At 49.9% G+C, this 26,815-nt stretch overlaps 1 protein-coding gene, 1 non-coding gene and 1 pseudogene across 3 annotated transcripts in view; 1 reads left to right on the top strand and 2 right to left on the bottom strand.

Moving 5' to 3' along the window:
* PXN (paxillin) overlaps positions 1-13,025 on the bottom strand; it is a 42,742-nt gene extending 29,717 nt beyond the window's left edge. For both annotated transcript variants that reach the window (XM_061141772.1, XM_061141771.1), the window contains exon 1: positions 12,918-13,025. In XM_061141772.1, the coding sequence (XP_060997755.1) occupies positions 12,918-12,930 (13 nt within the window). In that variant the 5' untranslated portion in view covers positions 12,931-13,025. The remainder of the gene's footprint in view (positions 1-12,917) is intronic.
* On the top strand, positions 12,929-16,534 carry LOC133055500 (small ribosomal subunit protein uS2-like; annotated as a pseudogene).
* A 10,040-nt stretch (positions 16,535-26,574) lies between these two features.
* Positions 26,575-26,715, bottom strand: LOC133058006 (U4 spliceosomal RNA). The gene has a single exon (XR_009693137.1). It is a non-coding gene; the product is annotated as a U4 spliceosomal RNA (small nuclear RNA).
* Between the last annotated feature and the right edge of the window lie 100 nt (positions 26,716-26,815).

Below are 26,815 nucleotides of genomic sequence, written 5' to 3'. Positions count from 1 at the left end.
CATGTTAGAAGGTCTATACGTTTCCAATTAAAAAGTAGAGATTGTCAGACTGGATAAAAATGCAAGATTCGAAATAGGATATTTATAAGAAACACTTTAGAAAGACACAGTTAAACAGCTCCTACCAGTCTGAGAAGTATAAAATGATGGGGGAAAAGATACCACACTCACACTAATATCAAGAAAGCTGGAGTGGTTCCATTAATACCAGACAACATGGACTTCCAGACAGGAATATTATTAGAGATAAAGACCCTCCATGATGATAAAAGGTCAATTTGTCATGAACATTTAATAGTCCTAAACACACATACATCCAATAACTGAGCTTCAAACTAGATGAAGCTAAAATCAACAGAAATAAAAAGATAAATCCACAACCATAGCTGGAGAATTCAACTCTCTATTAGGAAAATAACCCAAAGGACCTCCCTGGTGGTCCAGTGGCTAAGACTCCGTGCTCTGGAGATGCAGGGGGCTCAGGTTCAATCCCTAGTCAGGGAACTAGATCCTACATGCCGCAACTAAGACGGCAAATAAATAAATTTTTATAAAAGGGTATGTGGACTCCTTTGGTGATGATGAAAATGTTCTGAACTGGACAGAGACAATGACTGCACAACCTGTACGAAATGTACTAAATACCATTGAACTGTATACTTTAAAGTGGCTAATTTTATGTTATGTGATTTTCACCTGGGCTTTTAAAAAAATGAAGGTATGTATATTACCTGCATGCCTATATATTTATAAATATATAGGAGATGGGTGGGTAAGATACACACTGAACTGTTAACAAGTTATCCCTGGAGCAGGGAGGAAGGAAGGACTTTCACTTCTGTACCTTCCTCTTTTTTTGTTTTTACAATAAGTATGTATCTTCTCTGACATAAGAACTTTTACAAAGTAACAGTATCAGACACATAATGATATTAGAAAGATCTCTAGAAAAGAGACAAGAAAAAAAAACAAGGCCTGAGGCCACACTGTGGCAACTGTGTGGTTCTAGAAAGAAGACTAGGACCCCAGACATACCCCCAAAAATGGGCTAGAGAGGGGGAAAAAAACAAAACAAAACACAGCCTTGTTCTGCTACTAAGTGTCCTAGGCAAGTGCTTTCTCCCTGGAGAATTTCAGTCTGTCACTCTGTAAAACAGGTGGGCTGAACCTCATAAGTCATTTTCCAACGTTTCTATGTTCTTATTTTTAAATTTTTGAAAAACCACAAAACCCCTTTTGCAATTGCAGCCTCCAATGGAAGCTCAATATATAAACAAAGTGAGCAGCTCCGAGGGAAGAAGTGATGGGCAGAAAGCCCCAACCACAGGAGTGGGTGACATCCAAAGGCCCCTTCCACTCTAGAAGTGTAGGAGTCTAAGAAAGACTGAATCGGCCCAGAACCACAGGGAAGGGAGTGGCCACTGGTCACGCCCAGTAGAACATTTGGAAGAAAAACTTTCATAGGCAGTAGAAGCAGCGAGAAGAGAAAGGGCAGAGCCGGGACAAAGCCCAAGCTGGTGAAAAAAAAGCTGCTACCACCAACACCATCAACAGCCCAGGACCACACAGGCCAGCGTCCCCCAGAGGCAGATGAGCTGTGACAGCTCTGGGCCCACGCCTCTGCCCGAGGTCAGGCCAACAGATAACAGCTGGTTCCAGGCCGGTGCTCCCGCTGCACTAAGGGTGCAAACAGGATGTTTGGGGACAGATGACCACAAGGGATCACAGGGAGCATGACCACCACCTCCAGGTGACCCTCCTCTTCATCCCCAGCTTGCTTGTGGCGTCAGCACACCAGGCCAAAAACAAACAAAAAAAGACTTCTGGTGCAGCTGTCCAGACAGAGCAGGGGCGAGGATTCTTGGGAAGTTCAAGACACGGCAGAAGAAACCACCTGAGGGGTTGAGACAGGGAGAAAGCAAGGCCACAGCTCTTGCAACAGCTCCCTCGCCCTCAGGATGTAGCTAAGCTGGTGCTCCGCCAGATGGTGAGAAAACCACACGTCCACTTGTGGGAACAGAGGACTTTCCAGGATGAGCATCAGGTGACCAAGTGAGCAGGGGGGTGGGGGCACCAGGTCAGGTCCCTGAGGCCCGAGGGTCGTTTTCCAGGTGCTGTGGCTGCTCCTCCTTCACACCCGCCCCAGAGGGGCCAGCCCGATTTGGCTGTCCTACAGCTCAACCATGCTGAGAACCAACCCGGGCCAGCCAGCAGGGCCGGGCGTCCACGGACAAACGGTAAACCTGGAGGAAGCCAAGTGCAGGCTGTGTGGGACACGCCCATTTCCACCCGAAGAAGAAGAGGAATATTCCTGGAAACAGAGAGCGAGGAAGAAGCCTCGCCAGGACTCTCTGAGCCGCTCCACACCCCAGATGAGGGGGGACCCGGGGCTGATCCAACATAGCAACTGCCCCTAAAAGGGTAGAAAGGCAGGCAGGGGGCAGTCCAGGAACTAAGCCCACTCCACTGACAAAAGCCACAGTTTCCAGCCCAGAAACTCTCCTGTTCTACTGCTCCTAGGAGCCTCACTGGCCTGGACCCATCCTGGGAGGCCTTGGAGATGCTACTGAGCATCCTTCATGGCCTGCCTTGGCCAGCGTAAGGCCCGCAAGTTCTGGGAGGAGCCCAGGGCTGGCCTCAGAGCGGCTCTCAAATTTTTGCCTTACATGAGCAATCAAACAAACCAAGCCACCAAACAACCTCCTCCCCACCGCTTTCTCCTCAAAGCCACCAAAGAGGCTCGGGGAAGTGAGACGTCATATAACCAAAACCCAACCTAACGCCACCAGCACTAGGACTGACCATGTCATTTGCAGAGCCCCAAACGTGCGTCAGTCACCCCATGGGGCCACGAACAGTCCTCCGATCACACTGCCGAGGGAGTCAACAGAACTCAGGGTGCCTCCTCCAGGCCCTGGCTGAATGGCTGTCCAGGGCTCTGAATGCCACCTCAAGGCCACAGCGGACACAGGTAGCAGGCAGCAGGCTGTGAAAGCAGGTGGGAAAGTGACAGAGAGAGCCGAACCCCGTCCTGCCCCTGCGACCCATGACTAGATTATTCCAGGGATGAAAAAGAATCATCGTTACCATTTACTGAGCACTTTACCGCATTTCAGGAAATGCACCTGTTTCACAGATGAGGGGACTGATGCTCGGGGTGTCAGGTGACCTGTCCAGGTCACGCAGTTGGCAAGTGGCAGCAGGGATACAAAGCGGGGACACAAGGGGCTGGTGGGGGACCCTGCATTCTGCCCCGTGGCTCCGGGTGGCCTCCCCACCTGCTTGAAACCCAGAGGGCTTCATGCTCAGATTCTCCAGCGGAGGCAGTGTTTTGATGGAGGATCAGCATCTTGGTGGGGGTCCACAGTTCAAACCCATTTCATCATCGATCACCGTTAAATACTTAATAGGGTAGGGCTTCCCTGGCGGTCCAGTGGTTAAGGAAGGTTTCGCTTTCCAGGGCAGGCAGCGTAGGTTTCAACCCCTGATCGGAGAGCTCAGATCCCACATGCTTCGTGGCCAAAGGACCAAAACATAAAACAGAAGCGATATTGTAACAAATTCAATGAAAATTTTAAAAATGGCTCACATAACAACAAAAAAAACTTGGAAAAAAAACAACTTATTAGGCAACCACAGAGAGAACCAAGCCACATTTGGAGGTCAGGGACGCTTGAACGGCAGATGAGATCCCTGTCTTCAAGGGGCTTACAGGGCAGAGGGGGAAACACAAGGGGAAAAGCCCAATGGACACAGATCTGTGAAGTTACAGGCAAGTGGGAGGGTCAAGAGGTTGGCTAGTTTCAACTGGAAAGGAAAAAAAAAAAAACTTCCCTAAAAAAGTGCCTGCAACTGAGACCTTAAAGAGGGAGAAAGGAGATGGATAGGTCAGGGGGTTATTTTCTGCCACATGGACAAGGGACCAGACCCCAGGCAGAGCTAAGTGCTTGGAGTGGTGAGAAATCAAATCTAAGTCACAGAATGGAGTTCAAGAAATCCCCTAGATTTGGCAACTGCGTGTTTGCCATAAATGGAGGGCAGGAAGACAGCATTTTTAGGGACTTCCCTGGTGGTCGAGTGATTAAGAATCTGCCTACCAATGTAGGGGACATGGGTTTGATCCCTGGTCTAGGGAAGATCCCACATGCTGTGGGGCAACTGAGCCCGTGGGCTGCAGCTACTGAAGCGTGCACGGTAGAGCCCGCGCTCTGCAACGAGAGAAGCCACCACGGCTAGAGAAAGATCGAGAACAGCAACAAAAACTCAGGGCAGCCAGAAATAAATAAATACATTTTTTTAAAAAAGAGAGAGCATTTTCAGAACTTTTCAAAGCATGCCTGCTGCAGGCAAGAGAGAGAGGCGCTGTGAGAGCCGGAGCTGTTGAGTCCAACCCAGCAGTGCCACGGAGGATGGGCATCCAGTGTCACCAACTCTTGAGTTTCCAAAAGAAAAAAACAGCCTATGGATTTTGAGGTGCCATCTCCTGATACTTTCAACGCTGGTGTCTAATTCTGAATGTGTTTAAATACTATGAAGGCCGAGTGACACGGGTCTGCAGGCCACATGCAACCTGTGACTTCCCATCCCTGCCTTCAGGCTTCCAGCATTGAAAGACCAAAAAGAGAACTGGCTGGGGCACTCGAAGACCTAAGATCAAGCTCTCGCAACACTATCTGTGGTGACACTTGGGAGTGTCCCCTTCCTCTGTGCCCCGGGCTGCAGTTTAGCTTCCTCATTTGTAAAATGGGGAAACCACCACTTACCCCAAAGGGCTTCTGTCAGAATCATCAATGATGATGAAGCACATAAACATGTTTTCTAAACTGTAAAATGTTGCAGAAACAGTTTAACACAGGCCAAGAGAAGGGAGGGGACGAAAACAGAGCGGACAATAGACTGAGGCGGCGAAGAGAGAGTGAGAAGGAAATGAGTTGGATCTTTGCTGGCGTGCAGACCGGAAGAATCTGGACAATAGAATCCACATCAGGGGTGGAAATATAAATTTAGGCATCACCAGCATTCAAGTGATAAAACAGGTCACGCAAGTAGATAAACTGACCTGGATACCTAGGAGAGAAACAGGGGGCCCAGAAAAAGCCTTCACAAAAATGCACTGGTGTTCCCCCAAAAAGGGATCAGAGAAAGAGGTGGGAGAAGGAGGCTGAGGGGCCACGGAGAATGGTTCTTTGGAGAATGGGGGATCTTCAGAGAAGCAGAATTTAAGGAAGGGAGGGGGAAATATGGATGCTACAGAGTGGGACGCACTCTCAGCCAAAGAGCAAAACATGGAAGAATGGCCCAGGCTGCACTGCAAACAGGACAGGGAGGAAAGTAAAGAAGTCAGGAGGGGCACTTCTCTTGAGGTCCGGTGGTTAAGACTCTGCTTTCCAACGCAGGGGGTGCGGGTTTGATCTCTGGTTGGGGAACTGAGGTCCCGCATGCCACAGGGTGTGTTCAAGAAAAAAAGAAGTTAGGAAGGACAAACGGCGTGGGGGGGGGGGGGGGGGGGCGGCCGGTGGAGAAACCAGAAGGAAAGCGGATTCGGGTGTATCTATGGATAGGTCACATCCAGGCATGTCGACACTGATGGGAGATGCCGGGGCGGTGGGGGGGTACCCAGGGAGTCATAGGAGGTGTCGAGGTGGGAAAAGGAGGGTGCAATGAATAACAGACGGATGTCTCGGAGGGTCTGTCGGCTGTGTGCTGAGCACTCCCATGCCCACATCACTTGGCTTCCCAACAACCCGAGAGGCAGCTTCAGGCTCAGTTTACAGCCCACGTGCTCTAACAGGGTCTTGCTGTTGTTGCAAGAGGCGTCCGTTCAGCAAGGCACCCGGACTGGCGTCCAGGGGAGAGTCCGGCCAGCCAAGGATCCCTGCACTGAAGGGAGAGGAGATCCCCGGAGGCCTCCGCCCACCTTGCTCATGCTCACCCCAGGCTCCAATCTCTTCCCAATCGGCCTCCTCGAGTGTCTGACTCGCTCTCCCCAATGAGAGAACAGAACAGAACATGGCTGTTTCTGCCAAGCGCGTTCTGAATAAGCTGCATTCCATTTCATTAAAACAATTACCTGAGTCCCAGCCAAGAATTACATAAAGCTTCCTTCCAGCACCACCCCTCCCCATCCCCCCCCACCCCGCCCATAAAAAACACGTCATTCTGCTCCTCGAACAGGCGGTCAGGTTGGACACGCGGCTCTGAGACCTCCCTAGGACAACCCCGTGACCAGGACCCGACGGCCAGCCTCAGAGTCCTTGCTTGGGGATGGACAGACAGACGTGAGGCTCAGAGAAGACCCTCGTGTGAGGCCCTCATCTGAGGAGGGCTGACGGGCTGCTAAATGCTTCTAGTGGGCACCAGGGGCCCTCTAAGCCAAGGGGACCACCGGTGTGGGAATTCGGCTGCTTCTCCCACAGAGATGGGGGGCCCGGTGGACAGGCTTTGGAGTCGGCAGAAACCAAGACAGGAAGGACCTGGGAGTGGGGATACCAGGAGTGGGAGCCTCAAGTCTGGAGAACCGAATGGCCAAGCGGGGCTGCAAGCAAGAGCCTGGGGCCACTCCAGCCTCCGCTGCCCACAGGCTAGTGGTGTTCCTTTGGCCACAGATTTCTCGTGATGTGAAGCGAAAGGCATGTCATCCCTTCCCCCCAGGCTCCAGCTGCCCAGAGGCAGCTCTCTGCATCCCACCCAGGCCACCCCTTCCCAACTCCCGCTGGAGCCTGGCATCTTGCTTGCCTGGACCATGGTCCGGTTCACATCGCCACATTCAGAATAGCCCCAGAGGCTCCCTCCACACCAGCAATGCTCGTTGTCTCTGCCGGGCCCTGTCCTCTTTCCTGCATGGGTCAGTGTGTGTCCCCGTCCCTGGCGGCATCACCAGTCACTCCCATGCCAGGCCCGCCTGGCTCCTGTCTCTACCCACCCGGTCTTTCCACCACCTGCGCTGGAGTTACAGGAGGTCAAGAGTCACTCAGCTCAATCACAGATAGACAACTGATGCCCATCCCTGATGGAATGACTCCAAGCCCGCTGTGGAAAAGCAAGGTTTTCTCACCTTTTCTACCCCAACTTTTTATCATGCAAATGTCTAAACATACAGAGAAACTGAAAGACCCCTGCAGTGAGCGCCCACATATGCTCTAGCTCTACCTAGATTCAGTCACGGTTGATGTTTTGCCCATTTTTTTGTACACACATGCACAAGTTTCCCCTCTTTTCCTCTTTACATATACACACAGCATATACACATCCTCCCTACGTTTTCTACTACATCATTTAAAACTGAGTTGCAGACATGGTGATACTTCACTCCCAAATACTTTCGCCTGCACCTAACAATAACAATGTTCTCCCGTAAAACCACAATACCACAATCACAGGAGAAATAAGCATTAAGAGGCCATCTTTAAGGGGAAACTTGGCCACTGGGGCTCTGCCGGGCCTGGCCAACCACACGTTCTGCCTGCCTCTGGTCCAGCATCCACGGCCTCCCCTGAGTCCCACTGGTTAGGCCATCAGTCCATTAATTGGGAGACTTCTCTGGTCGAGAATGGACGCTTGAGGCCAAATGCGAGGCTCCTAACAGGACCTGAAAAGGCAAAATAGACCTGGGAGGCCATGGGGCTCCAGGCCTATCCCAGGTCAGGAGATGATCTCTGGACACTTATTTATTTTACTTCATTATTTTTATTTTGGTCACACTGTGAGGCATGCAGGTTCTTAGTTCCCTGGTCAGGAATAGAACCTGTGCCCCTGCAGTGGAAGCTTGGAGTCCCACTCACTGGACCATCAGGAAAGTCCCCCGTCCACCACTTTTAAGCTGTCAGTTTGTCAAGATTTTGGGGAAAATTCAACTTCCTAATGCTTTCTCTTTCTCTCTCCCTCTCACAGGATATCCTCAGTTCTCCACCTGAAGGGTTTCTGAGGACTCCCTCTGGCAATGGGCTGGCTCCAAGTGGGAGCCAGGTGCAAACACCTGAACAAAGACAGGAGAGTGTATGGAGTTGGGGGGCACAGAGGGCTTCTGACTCCAACCCCAAAGAGTAGGAGAGGGAGCGCGGAGCCTGCGCCGGTTCTCAGCACCAGCTGTGCTGTAAGCTCGCAGCTCTGTCTTGAGGCTAACCAGTGAGTGGACAGGCAACCGGTGGACAGATAGAAGGGAGGTCCTCCGCCGGGCGGGAGACCCTGCCAAAAGTGCCTGGCCTCCTATCCTCAGCACGGCATCCTCGAGAAAGAACCAATGAGAGGGGAGAGGCCGCAGAGAACAGGAAAGGACGGCATGAGACTGAACAGAAAACGAGGGGACACCCCTGGCAGTCCAGCGGTTAAGACTCCACACATACCTCTACTGCAGGGGACATGGGTTCAATTCCTGAACTAAGATTCCCGCGAGCCGTGTGGTGATGGCCAAAACAAAAGAGAGAAGAGACTGGGGGTATGGGAAAGGCGGAAAAAGATTTTTAGCATCCTGGAAACAGAAAGCTATCAAACCAACAAGCAAACTAGATCCAACCCAGTGTCAAGAACAGATGTGGAAAATGGGTCACAAGATTTAAATCCAAGCCCTGCCACTCGCAAGTTAAAGAACTTGGGCAAGTGGGCTCACCCTATCTGTGCCTCCATTTCATCATCTGTAAAATGGGTGGTAGTAATAGTAACAGAAACTGCGCCTCACAGGGCCAACACAATTCAAAGAGACCATGCAGGTAAGGTGCCCAGCCCAGGGCTCGCACATAGTAAGTGCTCAATAAACATTACGGAAAGGGTTCTGCAAACACCGTAAAAAGCAAAAGCGTTCTACAGACAGCTGTGATCACGAACGAAGGCACTGAGACCAGGACAACCCAGGGGAGGGCTGGGATGAGAATGAAGTGGAAGGGAGTTTTTCCAGTCTCTGCCCTGGGAATGAGAGAAAGGCCTCAGGGAAGCTTTGGGAAGTCAGTCCCCTCAGGCATGAGGATCCTGGGATGCTCCCTCGGGGGGACTCAAACCCACAGTGGCAGGGCTCTGGCCCGCAGCAGCCCGAACCCCTCCCCACCACGCTCTGGCTGCCCAGCGGTAAGGGCACCTGCTGAAGAACCAGACCCACCAGGGTCTGAGTGTCCGCTCCACACCTCACTAGCGCACAGCCTAGGAGGAGCTCTAGGGCTGACGCAGGGCCCCCAAGGAGCACACCATCACCCCACAGGCCACCCCTGCCACAGGCCCAGCAGCTGGGTGCCCTTGACCCTGCCCTAACACACAGAGGGACCACAGATGGGCGAGCCCAAAGTCCAGACTTTCCATGGAAACAGAGAGGCTCCATAGCCTGGAATGCCCCAGGCAGTTTCCCTGTTCCCCAGTACTCCCCACCAAGGACAATGAGGCACTGTGTTCCAGAGGGTCAAGACTGCTGAGAAGCTGCAAGGAGACAGGTCCAGATCCCAGAGGCAACTGGGCATTGCCAACAGCTGGCTGCTCCCTCTGCGAGGGATGGGAATGGCAAAGCTATCGAGGCCTGAACCAGCCTACCCACTGCGACTGGACGATGGCCCCAAGGGCAGAAGTTTAAAAGGTACCTAGCAATTACTCAGCAGGCCGCATGGCTCATTCCCCTGGTTGATTACCAAGCACTCAGTAACGCATTAGCCCCCCACCCCCACCCCGTGGGGCTCAGCCATAAAGAATCTTCCTGCAGCGCAGGAGAGGGCAGTTCGATCCCTGGGTGGGGAAGATCCCCTGGAGGCGGGCATGGCCTGGAGAATCCCCATGGACAGAGCAGCCTGGTGGACTGTGGTCCATGGGGCTGGAAAGAGTCGGACGTGACTGAGCACGCACACATGCACGTACTACCTTATTATGAAGATGACCAGGTCTGGAAGTGGATCGACCTGGGTTACAATCCCAATGCCCCCACTGAACTTTTCTGACTCAGATTTCTGCATCCGTCAAGCGGAGATTAAACACCTCCCTCCCGGAATCGCTGTGATGATACCAAAGAGTGCTGAGTAGGATGCCTGGCTCCTATCAAACGCACGTGATCACTGTTAGCCCCCAGCTGTGGTCACGGTCCCCATCCCCCCACCCCCCAAGCGCACTAAAAAAAAGTGGAGGGGAGGGCAGAACATGATCAGAGTGCCTCTCTGTGTTGTGAGAACTCTGTCCAGGAAACTCCAGCCAGAACTGGAACACACAGAACTCCCAGCCAAACCAGCATCTAAACAGTAATGAGGAAAGCCACCAGCAACCACCCCGGAGCACAAAGCAGACAGAACACCCAGGGAAGGGCTGGACTCTCTGGGTGTACTTACGGTTTTCTGCCCAAAGAGCTATAACTTTGTAACTTATTAAACAACACATGGTGAGTTTGTCACTAACAGCTACAAGGAGGGGAGGGCGCCCCAGTTTTTTTTCTTTTAGACCAAAAAATAAAAAACAAAGTCACAGCACAGACTCTGACCCCTCTAGACTTGCCACAGGTCAGACTCTTCTGTTTTAGGGACCAAGAGACTCACAGCTGACAGCACTCTCAGGAGAAAAATAAAAACAAGCGGCTTGGCCTCTGGGTCCAGCCTAACTACGGAAAACAGCTGACGGGCAGGGTGCTGAGCAGCCATCCAGACAGCTGATGGGGGTTGAGAGCAGAGGCGAATTCCTCTCTCCTCCTGCACGCCCCATTCCGCCCACCCCAGGCTCCAGTCGGTCAGCCAGGCGTGGCTGGCCCCCTGGGAGCTTAGGCCAAGGAAGCCAGGCAGCCCAGATTCAGACAACTGAGGAGCCTGTGGGGGGAGGCAGAAGTAGTTACAGGTGGCAGCCATCACCTCTCTGAGACCCCCTCGTCACGAAGAAAGGTCTCGTGGTGCACAGAGCTGCGGATGTAGGAGCGAGGGACTGGGTTTCCAATCATGATGTTGTCATCTTAGGACTGTGCAACCTTGGGCCAGTGAATCAACCTCTCTTAGCCTGTTTTCTCCATTTGTGAAAGGCCAGCAGTCCTGATAGCAGGGACCCTTAAGGGGCTCCTTGAAAAGAGTTGCTGTGAAGATAGGACAGTTGAGGTATGGGGAAATACTCCAGGAACAGCAAATCTAAATTTCTACAATCTGCTCTGCCAGGACACTTTCTTTCCTTTCAGAGACAACTCAGTTTCCTGGCCCTAAATGGAAGACTGTCAGAGGACAGGAATTCCGAGCTTCAACAGGGAACTCTACAAAGACTTTCTCAGTCCTTCAAATAGCATGGGGCCTGTCTGGAAGCAATGGAACCCACACCAGCATTTCAGAAACTGTGACTCTGCTTGTGAGTTCCCACAGGAAAAGCATTGAAACTTTCAGATCCTGATTCGAAAAATATCCCCCAGCCTCATTTCAGTTCGGTTATTTTTATGCGGAAAAAAAAAAAAAAAAATACCTGCCTGGAAGCCATGCCAACCTTAAGTGTGCTGGAAAAATGGGTGCCAAACCTGACCCAAAGGCAGAACTATGCTTGGCAGCCATTGTACTCTGCAAAACAGGCAGGACTGCACACTCTCCTCAGCTCCAGGATCTTGGGGGTCAGGGGGTTGGGGAGGCACCCTGATCCCCAAAGGAAGCTTCTGGGAAGCAGTCACGCCCCAATCCTCCTCCCTGTTCCCTTCGAAGTCCAGTGCCTACAAATAACCAGTCTTAATTTAGTGCCCTGTGCGGCTCAGGGGAGGCCCATCAGTCCTGTCTGATGAATCCACCCCTAAGAGCTTGAGACAGAGAAAGCATCAGTGGTCACACAAGCCACCCACAGTCCATAGAGGGAAGACAAGGCTCCTACAGAGAAGAAACTTTCCTCCCCCTCCTCAACTCCCTGGCTCAGAGGCCTCCCAGCTCCAGGCGTGAAGGGGAGGGAGGGACAGTGAATCCTCCCACTCCAGGGTTCACAGTGCTCAAGGCATTCCTAGAACCCTGGCACCAATGCCCCTGGCTTTATTTATTTATTTTTTTTGCCCCTGGCTTTAGCGTCTGGTTCCAGAAGATACTTTCTCCTGCCCAAACTCCAGATCAAGGCTGGACTGAAGAAAAATAGTTTGGGAGCTCCAGTCACATGAAAACAGTAAAACTCTGTTCTGGGCATCCTATCCTCCTTACCTGTGTGGCTTCCCGCAAGGTACTACCAGCCTGGACAAGTTCAGAGATGGCCATACCTCGGTCGCCCACTTCCCACCTCATTCCCCTGGCAGACACCAGTCTGTCTCCCCAGCTTACGCTTCTAGGATGAGGCTGGTCCACTGAGCGGCCAGGGCAGGGAAATGGACCCAGGGCCTTAGTGGGGCAGAAAGGAGCCTTGTCTTTGTGGGGATGTGGTCATGGAGGCTCATCCCTAACCTGTCAATCTGACCTGTGAAATAAAAGGGGTAGACTCGGAGGGACTACCCCTGAGGTGCCGGATGTCCATCCGTGAAGTGGGGGTGGTCCTCCAGGGGCTGGAAGCAGGCCCCGGCTGCGCGATCAGGCAGCTGATCCCCAAACTGGGTGTTCCAACTGTGCGATGGGGGTGGGGGAGCCCTGTGTGAAGTGAGGGTCCCGCAGCGGGGGGGAGGTGGTCAGGTCCCGGCAGTGGGGGTCCGTCCCTGAGGCGGACCGGGCGGGTCCCTGATGAGCAAGCAGGTCCCTGAGGCTGAGCTGGGAGATGGGGGTGGATCCCCGAGGTCGGAGGGTCCGGAGGTGGGGCTGTCCTCGAGGCGAAGGGGTGGCGGCTGTGAGCACGGCGGCTGGCCTGGCCTGGGACTCAGGCCCAGCCCGGGATCCGGTCCTGCCGAGCCGGGGCTAGCCGGAACCAGAGCCGGGACCCGGGCCGCAGCGGGTGGGATTCAGCCCGCCGCTCGCGCGCTCGCTCGCGCCCGCCCCGGCCCGGGGCCCGGAGCCGCGCGCCCCTCGCTGCCTCCTCCCTCAGCCCCTCCAGTCACTCACCGAGGTCGTCCATGGCTGGGGGGCCGCGGGCGCCGGGAGCCGGCTCGGCGTCGCGCTCGCTGCCCGTCCCGGGGCCGCTCCTCGCCGCCGCGCAACTTTTCCGCCGCGAGCCTCGGCCCGGAACGGAACGCGCCGCCGCCGCCGCGCGCGCCCGCGCCCGCCGTACGGCCCGCCCCCGCGAGAACGCGCGCTCCGCCCCCGCCGCGCGCTCCGCCCTTGGGCGCCCCCGCGAAGCTGCCGGTCCCGCCCCGTGCGCACTCTGGCCACGCCCCCTCCGCCGACCCGCGAGAGCGCGCCCAGCCGGGGCGGCGGGCGCCGCAGGGCGGGGCGGCGGCGCCGCCTTGTGGCCAAGTCGGCGGGTGGGAGGCTCCCGGGTTTCGAGCCCTCTGTCAGTCTTTCGGTCCCGGGGTCGCATGCCTGACTGTCTGGCTAACATATCCATCCGCCTGTCTTGACGTCTCACAATCTCACCTGTGTCTGTCCGTCCATCGGTCACTCACTTATCACACCAATGTCCACTGGAGAGTCAGATTTGTCCGCCCGTCCTTCTACGTCCATCTTCCAGTAAGTTGCCACCCCACCAAAGAAGACCCTAAGTTAGTACCAGGTAAGGCTGATGCTGAAGCTGAAACTCCAATACTTTGGCCACCTCATGCGAAGAGTTGGTTGACTCATTGGTAAAGACCCTGATGCTGGGAGGGATTGGGGGCAGGAGGAGAAGGGGACGGCAGAGGATGAGATGGCTGGATGGCATCATCGACTCGATGGACATGAATTTGAGTAAACTCCGGGAGTTGGTGATGGACAGGGAGGCCTGGCGTGCTGAGATTCATGGGGTCGCAAAGAGTCGGAGACGACTGAGCGACTGAACTGAACTGAACTGAAGGCTGGGGACGTTTGAAGGACCTTTCCTGGGGTCGCCCTCTGGATCCGTGGCAGTGCAATCTCTCAGCCCAGCCTTTGAGGCCAGATTCAATATTTTCAAGGTTTGTTGTTGTTTAGTCACTAAGGCTTATCTGACTCTTTGCTACCCCATGGACTATAGCTCGCCAGGCTCCTCTGCCCATAGAATTCTCCAGGCAAGAATACTGGAATGGGGCCATTTCCTTCTCCAGGGGAATCTTCCCGACCCAGGGATCAAACCCACTCTCTGGGGTCTTCTTCATTGGATTGTTGACTGCTGAACTACCCAGGGAAGCCCATTTTCAAGGTTATATATTCTTTAATCTTACACATATCCATCCTCCCTAGAAGGAGACTTTTCCAAAATTCTGGGCAGAGCAAAAAGGACCCCACCTTAGACCCTAAGGGAAAAAGTACAAGGAGGTTACACCCAGTGCTGGGCATGGTTTCCTGAAACACCCCACTGCCACCCCAGACCCCCGAGGGGCTTTGCTCTCACAGACTCAGAAATCATGTGATAGCACCACCTGCCGTGGGTTTTTTTTTTTTTTTCCCCACCTGCCATTTATTAAGTGCCAGCTCTATCAATAGAATGAACAGGCTGTAAGCTGGGTGCTTCTGTGCTTTCTTGCATTTAATTCTGACCACAAACCTAGGAAATGACCACTAGTATCCCCTTTTTCAGTTGGAAAAGTTAAGACCAGAGAGATTGAGTTACCCAAGGTCATGGAGCTGATAAGCGGGACTGAGATCTGAACCTGGGAAGACCCAGCTAAGGCCTCTGTAGGACACCAGCTGCTCTGCCGGGTGAAACTATTGTCCTTAGACCAATCCCACAGCATACACGTGTCCCTGTTACAAAGGTCTCAAACCCCCCCCCCTTTTTTTTTAAGGTGGATCAACTATTTTTTTAATATTTATTTATTTATTTGGCTGTGTTGGGTCTTAGTTGTGTCATGTGGGATCTTTCATTGTGGCACTCAGGCTCTCTAGTTGGAGTGCACAGGCTTAGTTGTTCCCTGGCATGTGGGATCCTAGTTCCCCAACCAGGGATCAAACCCGAGTTCCTTGCATTGCAAGGTGGATTCTTGACCATTAAATCACTGGGGAAGTCTCTCAAACCTTTCTTTTCAAAGCAATACTCCCTGAAAAGAAAAACACCAATTAAGCTGGCAATTATGCCTTTGGTGGGTGAAGTTCTAAGGATGGGCTTCCCTGGTGGCTCAGTCGGGAAAAAAATCTGTCTGCAATGCAAGAAGTGGGTTTGATCTATGGGTCAGGAAGGTCCCCTGGAGAAGCGAATGACTACTCACTTCAGTATTCTTGCCTGGAGACTCCCATGGACAGAGGAGCCCAGCGGGCTACAGTCCATGGGGTTGCAAAGAGTCAGGCATGACTGAGTGACTAAGCACATCAACTGGAATGTTCTAAAGAGAACTGAGGCTTTGTGGTTCAGTGCTGTGACCTTGGACACTCAGTCCCTTACCTGGGATTTCCTCCCCACGGGGACTCCCATCCCCGAGCCATCAGACTTGGTTAATTCAAACCAGGTTTTCTCATACTTCCTCAAAATGAACTGATGTTGCCTCTCCTCACTACCCAGACTGGGGTCCATATGGCATCGTTTTGGGTTCCCATCGTAACTTAAAGGGAAACTTGAACCATATCCAGAGCCCTTGATGTCCTGCAAATAAGGAGGAAACTGTCCTCAAATTCCTTGCATCAGAAACTCACTTGTGTGTGTGTGATCAGTCACTCAGTCATGCCCAACTGTTTGTGACTGCATGGAGCTCGCCAGGCTCCTCTGTCCATGGAATTTTCTAGCAAGAATACTGGAGCGGGTTGCATTTCCTCCTCCAGGGGATCTTCCTGACCCAGGGATCTTACTCCCATCTCTTGCTTCTCCTGCATTGCAGGCAAATTTCTTTACCACTGAGCCACCAAGGAAGGGAAACCCACTTAGGTGGCACCAACTTTAACTTTCAAATGAAACAGTATGTCTACAAAAGGAAAAGTCATGACGTCTACATCACAAATCTGAAGAGAACCTTGCAGAAACTTCTGTTGGCAGCTCATGCCATCGTTGTCATTGAAAACCCAGTGGACACCAGTGTCATTTCCTCCGAGAATACTGGCCTGTGGGCTGTGCTGAAGTTTGCTGCTGCCACTGGAGTCGTTCCTATTGCTGGCTGCTTCTCTCTTGGAACCTTCACTAACCAGATCTAGGCAGCCTTCCAGGAGCCAAGGCTTCTGGTGGTTACTAATCACAGGGCTGACCACCAGCCTCTCACAGAAGTCTCTTCACCTGCCTTCCGTTGATCTATGTGACACAGACTCTCCTCTGTGCTCTGGGCCCAGCCATCCCGTGTGATAACAAGGGAGCTCACTCAGTGGGTCTGACGTGGTGGGTGCTCGCCCTAGAAGTTCTGCGCATGCGTGACACCATCTCCTGGGAACACCCTGGAAGGTCATGCCCGATCTTTCCTTCTACGGAGATGCTGAAAGGGATTGAAAAGGAAGAGTGGGCAGCAGCTGAGAAGGCTGTGACCAAGGAGGCATTTCAGGGTGAATGGAGCACTCCAGCACCTGAGCCCACCGATGCTCAACCTGAGGTGGTGGGCTGGTCCGGAGGTGGACAGGAGCTCTCTGGGCCTCTTCTGCAGTTCCCCACTGAAGACTGGTCTGCAGCTCCCACCACTCAGGCCACTGAATGAGTAGGAACAACCACTGTGGTTGTTGAGGAACAACCACAACAGTCTTAAGCTGTTCTACAAACTTTTTTTATTTTTTTATTTTTGGCTGCACTGGGTCTTAGTTGCAGCACGCAGAATCTTTAGTTATGGCATGTAAATGCTTAGTTGCAGCATGTAGGACCTAGTTCCCCAACCAGGGATCAAACATGGGAGCCCTGCATTGGGAGCACAGAGTCTTAGTCACTGGACCACCAGGTGGGGGGGGGGGGGGAAGTCTCCACAAACTCTTTAAGTGGAGATAGGTTGATGGAAAATAAACAGTCTCTAAAAGAAAAAAAGAAGAACTGACATTGACAGGACACTGATGGACAGCACTGCCAAAACTGAATTCAGGGTCCGCACGATGAGAAAAGAACCTCCAAGAAGGTGGATGCACCGTGGGACCACTCCATGGCCGAGATTGCTGAGGGCCCTCTAGTCCATGGAATGTCTGTCTCTTCGTGTATGTTGTTCTTTCCACGTTCATGGCTCTGGATGGCTCTTCCTGTCCCAGCCCACAGGCCCCTCTGCTCAGCGATGTAGGGTAGAGGTTAAGTACACAGCTCAGTGGACTAAGAAAGACCCAATTCCAGCTATCTTCCTTGATGGTGGTGAATCTCGGTCCATTTTGCTCTTTGCACCTGTTTCCTCCTCTGCAGAAAGTAGATAAATAATAGCTACCTGTCAGAGTCATCATAGGATCAAACAAGATACTACACACTTACACCTCAGTCTATCCCTGGTCATCAACAAGCACTGTCTAACTCAGGCCTAGGTATGCCACGCTCAGTTGCTCAGTGGTGTCCAACTCTTCGCGATCCCATTGACTGTAGCCCACCGGGCTCTTAAGTCCATAGGATTTTCCAGGCAAGAATACTAGACTGGGTTGCCATTTCCTACTCCAGGGAACTCAGGGCTTATCCCCTAGAAACAAAATGCAATGTATGCAATTAAAAATTTTCTAGTAGCTGCATTGAAAAAGATCAAAAGAAACAGTTAAAATGAATCTTAGTATATTTTATCTAATCCGGTCTATCCTAAATGTTACCATTTCAACTTGTAATCAATATGAAAATATCAGTTAGATAGCTCACCTTTTTTTTAGTAGGAAGTCTCTGAAATCGTATTTGCATGTTACGCTTACGCATTTCATTTCCACTAGCCACAGTCCTCGGACTCAAGAGCCTCATGTGGGCTAGTGGCTACCACCCTGGACGGCACAGATTTAAATGTTAGCTGGCATCATTATTTGGGGGAGTGGGGAGATTTCAACCTAAAAGCCATTTTCTCAGAAAACCATTCCTTGGCCTGGTAGACTGTGTCAGGGCTCCTGTGATTATGACCTGTTTTTAGCACTCTTCATAATTGTACAGTTGACTCGGAAAACACTGGTTTGAACTGCACAGGTCCACTAATAAGCAGGTGTGTTTTTTTTTTTTTTTTTTTATGGCTGCTTAGTTTGCAGGATCTTACTTCCCCGACCAGGGATTAAACCTGTGATCTGGGCAGTGAATGCCCCGAAGAATCCTAACCACTGGACTGCCAAGGAATTAAAGTTATTACAAAGGATTTTTTGTAATAACAAAAAATTACAAAGGATTTTTTTTTTCAACAAATGTAGGTACTACAAGACCTGAGGCTAATTGAATTTGTGAATGCAGAACTGGAGACACGGGGCTGACTATGGCACTTAAGCATCTAAGGATTTTGGTATATTGGGGCTCCAGGAACCAATCATAGGTACCGAGGAACTGTAATGAAATACTTATGCACTTGCTTGCATCTGTCTCTCTCCTCCTAGATTCCAGGCTTCAGGAAGGCAAAGGCCAGGTTTGTCTCATTCACTGCTCTACCCAATGCCTGGCACAGGGCACAGGCTACAGTAAGTGTGCAATAAAAATATGTTGTCTGAATAACATCTATTAATTGAATGAATTAAATTTACCACTGCACTAATTGATGTTGGGAAGAAAGAGGGGATGGGTGCGTATGTTAGTCACTCAGTCATGTCCGACCCTTTGCGATCCCATGGACTGTACCCCGCCAGGCTCCTCTGTCCATGGAATTTTCCAGGCAAGAATACTGGAGTGGGTTGCCATGCCTTCTTCATGGGGATCTTCCCGACCCAGGGATCCTAACTGCCTTTCCTGTGTCTCCTGCACTGGCAGACAGGTTCTTTACTGCTGTACCACCTGGGAAGCCCAGAAAGATCCCTGTGGTGATAGTTTAGTTGCTCAGTCGTGTCTGACTCCTGTGACCCCATAGACTGTACCCTGCCAGGCTCCTCTATCCATGGGATTCTCCAGGCAAGAATATTGGAATGGGTTGCCATTTCTTTCTCCAGGGGATCTTCCCTACCCAGGAATTAAACCCAGGTATCCTGCATTGCAGGCAGATTCCCATAATTCCCCCCAAATTAATGACCAGTTGTAGATTCTTATAGGCCATTCTTTTTCACACATATTGAGAACATTTATTGCTTAGCATGTGGGAAACACCTGTTAAGTCATTTACATTATTATCTCATTTAATCCTTGCAAAGATCCAATGGGGGATTTTATGCCTGTTTTCCAGGCCAGGAAACTGAGGCTTATAAATGAAGCCACGTGCCCAAGTTCACACAGGTATGATGTGGCAAAGCCGGGATTCAAACCCAGGACCATCTGACTGCAGAGTCTAGGTCATGGCTCCTGAAGTGGGGCTTGGGGATTGTGTCACACCCCTCAGCAAGTTTCAGCTTCCCCAGAAGGCTTGGACACAGTGCCTTGAGAAGGCTCTGCTATTCCTGAATTTGGGGGGAGATCACCACCCCCACTCCCCTGGAGCAGAAAGTGGCAACCCACTTCAGTATTCTTGCCTGGAGAATCCCATGGAGAGGGGAGCCTGGTGGGCTATAGGGTCCACAGGGTTGCAAAGAGTCAGACACAACTGAAACAGCACACATGCACCCCCCACTCACTGTCCTGCTTAAAACCTTGCTGACACCAAAATAAAGCCCAATGACTCCCCGGGACCTCTGACCTCATTAGAGGACCCAGTGCAAGGTATCTTCTCCTCAACTCTCCTTTCTCAGCTCCAGTCACAGGGAATGACTTTCAATTCCCCCAAGAGGTCACATCCTCCTGGCTCCAGACCCCTGCTGATAACTTGGCTGAAATGCATCCTGTCCTCTTTCTCCTGGTTAACTTCTCTCTTCCCTCATTTCACAGCTCAACCACCCCCTCCTCCAGGAAACCTTCCCTGACCACCATGCAGGCTTGGATAATTGATCCTACAACACCCACCAAACTATATAACTCTATGTCAGGCACTACAGAGAGCCTTTTCCCTATATGATCTCATTTAACACCCACAAAATCTCTACAGCACTGGCATGTCAGAATGATCTGGAAAGCTTTAAAAAAATTTTTTTTTTTTTTTTGCCCCAGAACTAACACTCAGAAATTCTGATTGAAAAAAAAAAAAGAAATTCTGATTGAGTTGACCCAGAATGCAGCCTGGGCACCAGGATTTGTTAAAAGTTCCCCAGATGAAATTTTAAATGCTCAGCCAGGGTGGAGACCTGCTGGCTTCTGAGAGAGACGTGGCCTTTTTCAGCCAGGAAAGCTGAGGCACAGAGAACTTAAGTAAGCAACCTAAGGTCACGCAGCTAATGAATGGCGGAGCAAGGATTTTATATATATATATATATATATAATTTTATTTGTTTTTGGCTGTGCTGAGTTGTTGTACAGGCTTTTTTCTACTTGTGGTGAGCCGGGGCTTCTCTCTAGTTGTAGTGTACTCATTGAGGTCACTTCTTTTGTTGCGGAGCACAAGCTCTAGGGAGCGCAGGCTTCTGTAGTTGTGACACATGGGCTCAGTAGTTGTGGCTCTCAGGCTCTAGTGCACAGACTCAGTAGTTCTGGTGCCTGGGCTTAGTTGCTCTGCGGCATGTGGGATCTTCCCAGACCAGGGATCAAACCCAGATCAATCTGTGTCTCCTACATTGGCAGGCAGATTCTTTACCACTGAACACCAGGGAAGCCCCGGAGCAAGGATTTGAACCCAGAAAGTCTGTTTTCAAAGCTTCATGGAAAAAAAAAAATCAGTTGGTCTCAGTTCATTTCCCCAGCGATGAACTGGGAGCCAGCTCCCTTCTGAGACAGACACTGAGGGCCCCTCGGGCATGGGATATTTTTAACCAAGAGAAGTCAGTGATTCCTGCAGCCAGCCTGCAGTGACTTGAACACTGGGGAGATTGTTTCAGGGCTTATGGACCCTCTTGCTGCTGAAATATTCCTCTGAGTCCAGCCTTCTGTCCTCTGAAGCCAGTAGGTCCAGGCTGGCTCAGGCGACAGGGGGGAGGGGGTAGGGTGGGGGTTGGCTCCATCTGGAACTGATGTTTCCAAGCATATTTCCATACATGGTGGAAGGGGAGAGGGTCAGGATTACCTCACCCAACCCAGCCCCTTCTCCCTGCTTTCTGCCTGGAAAGGAGAACAAACAAGTGTTGGAACTGGATATGAATTCACCCTCCTCCTTCTTCCCCTCCCTAACCCAGAGGAGTCCTGTGAAAGCTGCAGAACATGTCCAAACACACACATCGAACATTCTCCAGATGCTCTCCTATGTGGCTTTGTGGGAGGATACATTGGTATAGTGTTAGGGGAACCCAACTTGGGGGCTCCTCTTAAAATGCAAAATGTGGGAATTGCCCTGGTGGTCCAGTGGTTAGGAATCTGCCTTCCAATGCAGGGGAGAAGGATTCCATCCCTTTTTGGGGAACTAAGATCCCACATTCTACGCAACACAAGGAGAAGCTCGCAGGCAGTAGCAGACCCAGCGCAGCAAAAAAAAAAAAAAAAAAAGAACGAACGAACTACTAAATAAGTTCTAATAAAAATACACAAATAAAATGCAAAATATGAATGGCTTTTGTGCAAGCAATCTCACCTACAGAATTTCCCCTAGAGATAGCTTACTGGGAGGCAGAATTCCCCCCAAAATACCCCCATGAGTTGGCAAAGATGTACATTCAAGGATGTTCATCACAGCATTGCTCATCATTGGAAAAAACTGGCAACCACCCAAATGTCCATCCATCGGGGACTGGTGAGCTGAAGTGGGATGTATCTATATGGGAAGAGGGGAGTTATGTGCTGACATGGAAAATAGGTCCACCATCTATCAGTTTAGCAGAAAGAAAAAGGAAATAGTAGAACTGGATGTGGGGTTCCCCAGTGGCTCAATCTGTCTCCAAAGCAGAAGATGCAAGTTTGATCACTGGATCAGGAAGATCCCCTGGAGGAGGGCACAGCAACCCACACCAGTACTCTTGCCTGGAAAATCCCATGGACAGAGGAGTCTGGTGTGCTACTGTCCATGAGGTCACAAAGAGTTGGACACAACTGAAGCTACTGAGCGCGCACACACGCACAGAACTGAATGTAGAGTATAATCCAGTGTTGGTTAATAAGTAGGCTGGCACATAAATAGAACGATTTGGAGGAATAATCTCACCTATCTGTGGCTGTTTCCTCTAATCCTGGAGGTAGAATTATGGTGATTGTTGACTGTCACTGCTGTATACATATATACACACACACATATACGTATACACACACACACACATATATATATATCTGGATTTGATATACCAACATGCAGTAATTTTATTACCAGATAAAAATTAGATAGTGAAACAGAAACTTATGTGAAAATCAAATGGATCCACTTGAAAATTTGTTCATTTTATGTTCTGTGAATTTTACTTCTGTTTAAAAAAAAAGTCATTGTAACTCAAACTACCCAAAGAAAAATTCCAGTAGAGCTGAGAGCAAAATATTACATGTATGTTCCATGAATTTTACCTTTAAATAAAACACACGGGATTTCCTAGTGGTCCAGTGGTTAATCCAAGAGATACTGGTTCTATCCCTGGTCCGGGAAGATCCCACATGCCTCAGGGCAACTAAGCCTGTGGGCCGAAACTACTGAGCCGGTGCTCTGGAGCCGGGAAGCTGCAGCCACTGAGCCCATGGGCAGCAGCTACGGCAGCCCTCACGCCATAGAGCCTGCGCTCCACAGCAAGAGAATCCATCGCAGTAAGAAGTCTGCACACACACCTAGAGGGTAGTCCCCACTCTCTGAAAGTAGAGAAAGTTTGAGTGCAGCAATGAAGATCGAGCACGACCGAAAATAAATAAATATTTTTAAGAAACCACTGTGTTGCTTTTCAGCATGTTTTGTTCATATTTTTGGTGCTTTTTCCATGCTTTTCTTTCTTGTAATTGCTTACAAATGAGTCATTACTTACTTGTTATTATGAATTCCAAGAAAATCACACACACACACACACACACACACACACATCACGTGTTTGCTAGAGCATCATCTGACTTTCCAATCAACACAAAATTTGCCATGGAAGGGAGCATTCTTGTTTTGTCTCTTCCAGACCTGTTTTGACACCCAGGTTAGCCATCTTGGCACCCAACTAAGGTGAAAAGAAATGATTGGAGTGCATTTTCAGACCACACTATCAAGGATATTTTTAGCTCCTTGAAATTTCAGTCTTTGGGTAGCACATGTTGGCTCCTCTTGTAGTTCCCACATTTGGGATGCCCCTTTGGCAGCTATCACTAACCCTCTCTTTCCATCAATTCTGATACATTTGGGTCAATTAGGGACTCTTCTTCACTTTCCTGGGACCACAGGGTATTCCTTGGTCTTACCAAACCTTCCCTGGGTTCCAGAGAAGTGACGTTAATTTATCTTACTTAGCCATATTTTGATGACTGGTCAGAAAGTGGTTTAAAGGCATGGTTGTGGAAAGAAAAGGGCTTTTTTAGAACCAAACAGTTCCTATGTCAAGGATTGTTCATTCAACAGATTACTGACTACACTGGGGAAAGTGTACGTTTACAACAGAGAGAGAACAGTTACTGCTTACCTGGCATTTAAATTCAGCATTGATTAGAGTGGCAGGTGTAATACCAAGTTCCCAAGGCCATCTCTGAGGTCCTGCTGAATCAAATCAAGCTGTGGTCTTGGTTACAGGAAATAAGGGGAACACAATCAGTGAAGCTGGAATGTGAGAGTTAGATAACTGTCTTGGACTCAAAAAAAAAAAAAAATCACTGTCATGAAGGAAAGAAAAAAGGCAGAGGGACTTGCTGAGGGTTTTTTTTTTTTTTTTTTTTGGCTATACAATAGGTCCTTGTTGGTTATCCATTTTAAATACAGCTGTGACCTTCCCAGAGTCACTGCTATCCCTTCCCCCTCGTTGCTGAGATTTTTAAGAACTGGAGATGGAAAATAACATGGAAATGAAAGCCACTCTGGAAGATAATTTGGCAGCTTCTAAAAAACTAAACATGCAACTGACTATATAACCCAGAGAATTTTTAAAAACTTATGCTCAGGGACTTCCCAGATGGTCCAGTGGATAAAAATTTGCCTGCCAAGGCAGGGGATTGGGGTTTGATCCCTGGTCCAGGAAGATTCCACAGGCTGCAGAGCAACTAAGCCTGAGAGCCGCAACTACTGAGCCTGTGTGCCCTGGAGCCAGTGCTTCACAAGAGAAGACATTGAAAATGAGCCGGCCGCACAACACAGCAAAGAGCAGCCTCCGCTTCCCAAAACCAGGGAAAGCCCCTAGTGCAGCAACAAAGACCCATCACAGCCCAAAACCAACAAAACAGACTTTTGCTCACACAAAAAGCTTGTACAGGAATACTCTTAGCAGCTTTATTTGTGACAGCAAAATACTGGGAACAACCCAGTGTCCTTCCACAGGTGAATGGTTGAACAAACCCTGGTACTTCCATTAATGGAAAACTATTCAGCAAGGGAAAAGAATGCACCAGTGATACATGCAACAACCTGGATGGACCGCAAGAACATATTTTTTATTAAAAAAAAAAAAGTCAGTCTCAAAAAAAGTCACATACTGTAGATTCTGTTTATATAAAATTCTAAAAAATGAAAACTAATCTATAGTGACAGAAGCAGGAGGGGGCTAGTGGAGAGAGATACTGGGGAGGGATGGATAGCCAAGGAACACCAGGAAACTTTGGGGAGTCGTGGATATGTTCGCCAGCTGGTTTGCATAAATGGTTTCATGGGTGGATCTGTTTTCAAAACTCATCAAATTGTATGCTTTAAATATGTGCAGTTTATTGACTATCAATTATCCCTAAATAGTGCTGCTTGTAAAGAAGAAAAAGTAATAGCAAGAAGGTTTATGTGAGAATTAAGTGAAATAAAGCATATTAAGCACTTTGTATGGAGTCTGGGATATGAAGTCAGCGCTTCACATGGAGTCTGACACAGTAAGTGCTCAATAGTTGTTGCTGTTGGATCTTGGCTGGTCTCCTGGATGACTCCATCACATGTCCCTGTTTATTTTCTTAATAACATTGAAATAATCTGTAATTATCTAGTTCATATGTTTATTTGTGGTCTGTCTCAAGACTCTGAGCACTCTGGAGCAGAGATGGGTCTGATGACACCCGGGCGTTCACCACCACCCCTATCCCACCCCTCCCCTCTCCCACCCGCCTGGTGCTGCTTTGCTGCTTTGAACCAGTGGATTCTCACCCACTATCTCCCTGCTTAGAAGTAGCATCCTTTTGCTAGAGGCCAGAGGAATGATTCATAAGTGGCGGCCTAAGCAGGTCAAGGATCTGCCATGCCAGGGGTAGGACTCCTGAGGCCTTCTGTCCATAGACAAGCCTGGCTTCCTAAGAGGACAAAACTTGAGGTAGCCACTATAGTAGAAACCAGCATCTTATTAAGAGTCAGGAGATTTGGTTCCAAGAGCAGCTCTGTCCCGGACTCCATAGTGGGACCTGAACAAGTCTATTGTGCCCATTCCCCTCCTCTTCGTTTTTTTTTTTTTTTTTTTTTCTTTAAATACATGTATTTATTTATTTGACTGCACCCATCAGTGTTAGTCGTTCAGTCGTGCCCGACTCTTTGCGACCCCATGGACTGCAACCCACCAGGCTCCTCTGTCCATGAGATTTTCCAGGCAAGGATATTGGAGTGGGTTGCCATTTCCTTCTCCAGAGCATCTTCCCAAACCAGGGATAGAACCCGGATCTCCTGCACTGCAGGCAGATTCTTTACCGACTGAGCTACAAAGGAAGCCCGAACTGGGAGTACGGAGTCTTAACCGCTGGAGCACCTCCTGGTCCTTTTAAAAAGGAAACATGAAAAATTTTCAGACCTCCGTCTGCTTCTGCGCATCCGTGACCCTCTTAAGAGTCACGGTGATGGGAGCCGAATTGGTCATTTGGCAACTGTGAGCTCCCAGGGGATAACTACAATATTACAACCCAAATCATGCGTGGTACTGTGGGAAACCTCCAGGCTGGACTTCCAGGTGTGACAAGGTGCATGCGTGCTCAGTCATGTCCAACTCTTTGCGACCCTTGTGGGCTTTTAGCCCGACAGACTCCACTGTCCATGGGTTTTTCCAGGTAAGAATACTGGAGTTAGACACGTACCCCTAAATCACGGTAACTAGAAATAGATGAGAAAACGGCGCAACAGAAGCCAACAAACTTTGTGAAGCATACTTTACCTCGAAGAGACGTAAACTCCCCTTAAAACCCACCTAAAATTCAGGAGTTTTCACATCAATATGAAAGCTGATGCTTTCAAACTGTGGTTTTGGAAAAGACTCTTGAGAGTCCCTTGGACAGCAAGGAGATTCAACTAATCAACCCCAAAAAAACAAATCAGTCCTGAACGGTCATTGAAGGACTGACGCTGAAGCTCCAATACGTTGGCCACCTGGTATGAAGAACCGACTTACTAGAAAATATTCTGATGCTAGATAAAATTGAGAGAAAAGAGAGTCAGAAAATGAGATAGTTGGGTGGTATCGACCGACCCAACGAACACAAGATTCAAGTAAACCTCAGAAGTAGATAATAAATCACTAAAACTAACTACAAAAAGAATACGACACTTTACAAACCTAGTAGAAATTAAAAAAACTTTAAGCTTTTTTTTATACAAATAAGATTCAGTCTCCGTAGAGACTGTCAAAAATTGCCAATGCCGACTATATTTCAAGTCGTCATGGCGGGGTATTGGGAAAAGTTTTCAATTAGCAATAATCGCGCCTCGGATAAACCTCATTGGCTACGATACTGCCACTGCGCAAAGCTGGAGAGCGTGAGCACGCACCCACTTCCCCCACGGCTGACAACGCCCTTTACACTGAGGGTGAGCGACCACCAGCGAGTTCGTGGGATTGAGTGCGTTTCC

This window comes from Dama dama, chromosome 5 (genome assembly GCF_033118175.1).
Source record: "Dama dama isolate Ldn47 chromosome 5, ASM3311817v1, whole genome shotgun sequence".
NCBI lineage: Eukaryota > Metazoa > Chordata > Mammalia > Artiodactyla > Cervidae > Dama > Dama dama.
Note: the sequence above shows the minus strand (reverse complement) of the source record. Positions and strands in the feature narration are given on the sequence as shown.